The 3,615-nt window shown below is 46.7% G+C and overlaps 1 protein-coding gene across 1 annotated transcript in view; it reads left to right on the top strand.

The window, feature by feature from the left end:
- The window catches only part of ABCA4 (ATP-binding cassette, sub-family A (ABC1), member 4), a gene marked incomplete at its 5' end in the record, with an annotated part of 119,813 nt that overhangs the window by 58,132 nt on the left and 58,066 nt on the right, over window positions 1–3,615 (top strand). Inside the window, 2 exons of the mRNA XM_008585325.1 lie at window positions 1,410–1,496; window positions 3,270–3,444. Coding sequence (XP_008583547.1) covers window positions 1,410–1,496; window positions 3,270–3,444 — 262 coding nt within the window. The remainder of the gene's footprint in view (window positions 1–1,409; window positions 1,497–3,269; window positions 3,445–3,615) is intronic.

Here is a 3,615-nt window from a genome sequence, read left to right as displayed (position 1 = left end):
TTTTGGGGGTTTTTTTTTTTTTTTTTTTTTTTTTCCTGAACAATCCCACAGATACTCTGCCTTTCAGGAAAAAGAAAAAAAAAATCTTAAGACAGATGTGCTTCCTCAAAAGTGAATCAAATATGTTTTTGCCAATGGAAGCTAAATTTTTTTCACCTGTCTCACAAGCTAGACTGAAATAGATTCCTAAAACCATCTAAAATCAGAAAAGAGCTGTGTTTCCTCCCCAACGCCTTCCTTTCACAGATGAAAAAATAGAGCCCACTTGGGACACTTGGGACAAAACCTGGAGCTCAGACACAGATTTCCTGGCCAGGACCTCACTCTGAAGACTAAACTACTGAATTTAGAAAAATATTTCCCTTGCTATTTTATGACACTTAGCGCAGTACGATAGCTAGTAAAGTGATCAAATGAATTGTGGGGAAGAGACAAAAGTCCCTCAGGAGGCAGAAATAGAAGTAGTGGAAGTGGCATGTCTCTGACCACCAGGCCCGTGACCCGCCACTCTCCCGCACGTCCTGCAAATGAACAGAGGACTCGTGGACACAGGCCCTGGCTGGCTGCTGCCTGAAGAAAACCCACTCTGCTCACAAATGTGCACTTGAGGCCAAGGCCCTTAGAGGCTTGGCAACGGTGGTTTCCTCAGCTTCTGCTTTCCTCTCTGGCTGGCTGGCTCTTCTGCCTCTCTTCCCTTTCCAGGATGTCCTGAGTTCCTTTTAAAGCAAATGCCAAGTTTCCAAAAAAGTGTCCACGTGTGTGTGTGCGTGTGCACGCGCGGTGTGTGATTTTATACCACTCTTCACAATTTGTCCCGGTCTGTACCTCCACCACTCTCAACCCTGGTGTTAATCCCCAAATGCTGAATGCCCCTAAGGGTGGATTGCTCAGGTAAGTCACTTCTCAAGCTGTGGGTGAAGCAAGATGCCCATCACATCACCTGAATGTACTTTTACTCAAGGTTCACCATGACTTTGATATGTTTTGGACTGGAGTGAAAAGTACCAGTGGTGGGCTGAAGAAAATTAACCCATTTCAAATTTAATCCTGGTTTTGTTAATTTTTTTTTTGAAATCACAATTCTTTACACTGTGGGCCCCTCTCGATATGTTAACAGGATGAGGTGAAACTCTTTAAGTCTGAGGCTCCTGTTTACAAAACTCCCTCTGGGTTCGACAAAGATTGTGCAATCAGGCTTGAGAACTTCAGAGCCTGAAGCGGGTCAGAGGCTGGTGGGGCCCAAGCAGGGGCTGGTCTCATGGGGAATGCTGCTTAGGCCTTATGAGGCAACTGTGTCTTCCCTTCGTGGTAGGAAACTCATTAACTCCCCCTACTTCTCCCCTCTTTTCCTGCCTTTATTGACTCTCATTTCTCACCAAGAGAGTAACATGGACTTATGGTTGGTGCAGGGTGTTCAACCAGAGAAGAAAGGGCCCTGGAAAAAACCGAACCCATAACAGAGGAGATGGAAGATCCAGAAAACCCAGGAATAAACGGTAAAACCCCAATAAAGAACACAAAGCAGAAGCGAGGAAAGGGCTCCGAACCCTGCAAAGGGCCAAAGCAAAACACCCCATGACCAGGGTGACAAGAAGCCCAGGAGACTGACTCTGTGTGTTGACAAGCGTTTAACCGACCCCTTCTCAAGGATCCAGCTGCATATGTGCAGAATGAATGGTCCAGCCCAGACATGAGCGCATATTTCCTGGAGAAAGCAAATCCCAAGTATGTTGTGTGTTTGTGCCCTTGTTAGGCAAATCCCAAGTGAGTTGCACAAATGTGCTGACTTCCGAGGATTTAGTAAGAACAATAACTTGGGTCATTGGGACTTAAAGCGGATATGAGTTATAAGGAAAGACAAAAATAAATGCTTCTGTGCACCAGGGGAAAGAGTCTAGTGGAGCTGACTGCACTTCACTTGTGGTTTACACATCTAGAAGCCCATTCATTCAAACCATCAAAAGCCTTTCCTGACAGTGGGAGTTACCTAACAGTTCCTGAACTGATGGACCAGGTTTATAGGTGCTGTTTCCCTGGCTTTTGCTGCTCTTACCTTCCCTTTTGAACCAGTTCTGTATTTTTCCCAAGGTTTTTCACTTGCTGAGTGTATGTGTTTCTCTGTGGGTGCTAAGATGCTCTTGCTGTCGTCACCTGGCTTTAGAGAGGCAGCACGGCCTCTGGACTCTGCCTGACACTGCATGAGAGGGTTCGCCTCCATGCCTCCATGACCCACCCCGGTGCCATTTCACGGAGCTTAGGTCAGAGACCGCAGCTTTTCGCAGAGCTGGTTTGCAGTCAGCAGTGCCTCTGGAAGACCCTCCTCCCAGAGCAGAATGACAAGGCTGAAATCAGGGGGCTGGGGACTGGCTCTGTCTCAGCCACAGGCAAGGCAAGGAGGCACACAGAGAGAGAAGTAGTAATGGGATTTTTCTGCAGAGAAGTAAATGTGTAGAACTACCATATTAAGGCAACAAATAAAGTTGTGCCATATAGGATGAACTGAAGCAGGGAGACACCGGAGGTCAAGAAGAAGTGGAGGCCACGTAATAAAGGTTGCACTGGAGGGGACGTGGGAGCAGAGGTTTGAGGCGCACTGATGAGGAAGAGTCGGTAGTCCTACCCAGTTAACTGGAAAACTCTAGAGTTCTCAGGAGCAAGAAGTCAGCTGTAGTCAAAGTTGACTCAGATTTGAGCCACGGTGACTAGGAGAATGGCAGTTCCAGCAATGGACGTGGAGGACTACAGAGAAAAATGTTGTTTGGGGGAAAAGGTGAGGAGCCTGATGAGAGAATCCGTGAGGAATCCCCACAGACTTTTGGAAGCAAGGGTCTGGGACTGAAGATCGAGCCTGGTTTAACTCTCTGTGCAGACAGTGAGTGCACTCTGACGAATGTGGACTCTGGGTTACAATCCCAACTCTGCTCCTCATGAGCCATGTGACTGATGGGACACCTGATGTCTCCGTGTTTTAGGCTTTCTCATCATCTATTCAAATGCACATAATAATATCTACCCCACAGGGCTGTAGTAAGGGTACAATGAGGTAATTCATGTAAAGCACTTGAAACAGTGCCTGGCACACAGTAAGTGCTAAATAAATGTTCAATACTATATCAACATTATTCTTCTGTAGTCTTCCTTACAAAGGTCATAGCTGAAGCCATGGGGGCAGGTGAAATCATAGGCAGAAGACAGTGGTCTGAGGAAAGAACTGTGGGGAATGTGTACATTAAGGCGTATTTACACCATGTCCATGTTTTTCCTCCAAGACACCTTCTTTGAACGTGAGCTTCCAGGTTTGGTTCCTGGGGTATGTGTGAAGAATCTGGTAAAGATTTTTGAGCCCTATGGCCGGCCAGCTGTGGACCGTCTTAACATTACCTTCTACGAGAACCAGATCACAGCGTTCCTGGGTCACAATGGAGCAGGGAAAACCACCACGTTGTGAGTCTTCTGGTGAAGAGGCTGGGTTGCCTGCTATCCTGTCGGTTCCGGGCTGCGGTCTACTCTTTTCCACTAATTTTAGTGAAAAAAAAAAATGCCCTCTCTATTCATGGTCCCAAGAACTTGCATAACCTACTGCACTCTTCAAAGCTAGCTCACGTATATTGTTTT

The sequence above is a fragment of the Galeopterus variegatus genome, unplaced genomic scaffold (genome assembly GCF_000696425.1).
Source record: "Galeopterus variegatus unplaced genomic scaffold, G_variegatus-3.0.2 Scaffold3517, whole genome shotgun sequence".
Taxonomy (NCBI): domain Eukaryota; kingdom Metazoa; phylum Chordata; class Mammalia; order Dermoptera; family Cynocephalidae; genus Galeopterus; species Galeopterus variegatus.
Note: the sequence above shows the minus strand (reverse complement) of the source record. Positions and strands in the feature narration are given on the sequence as shown.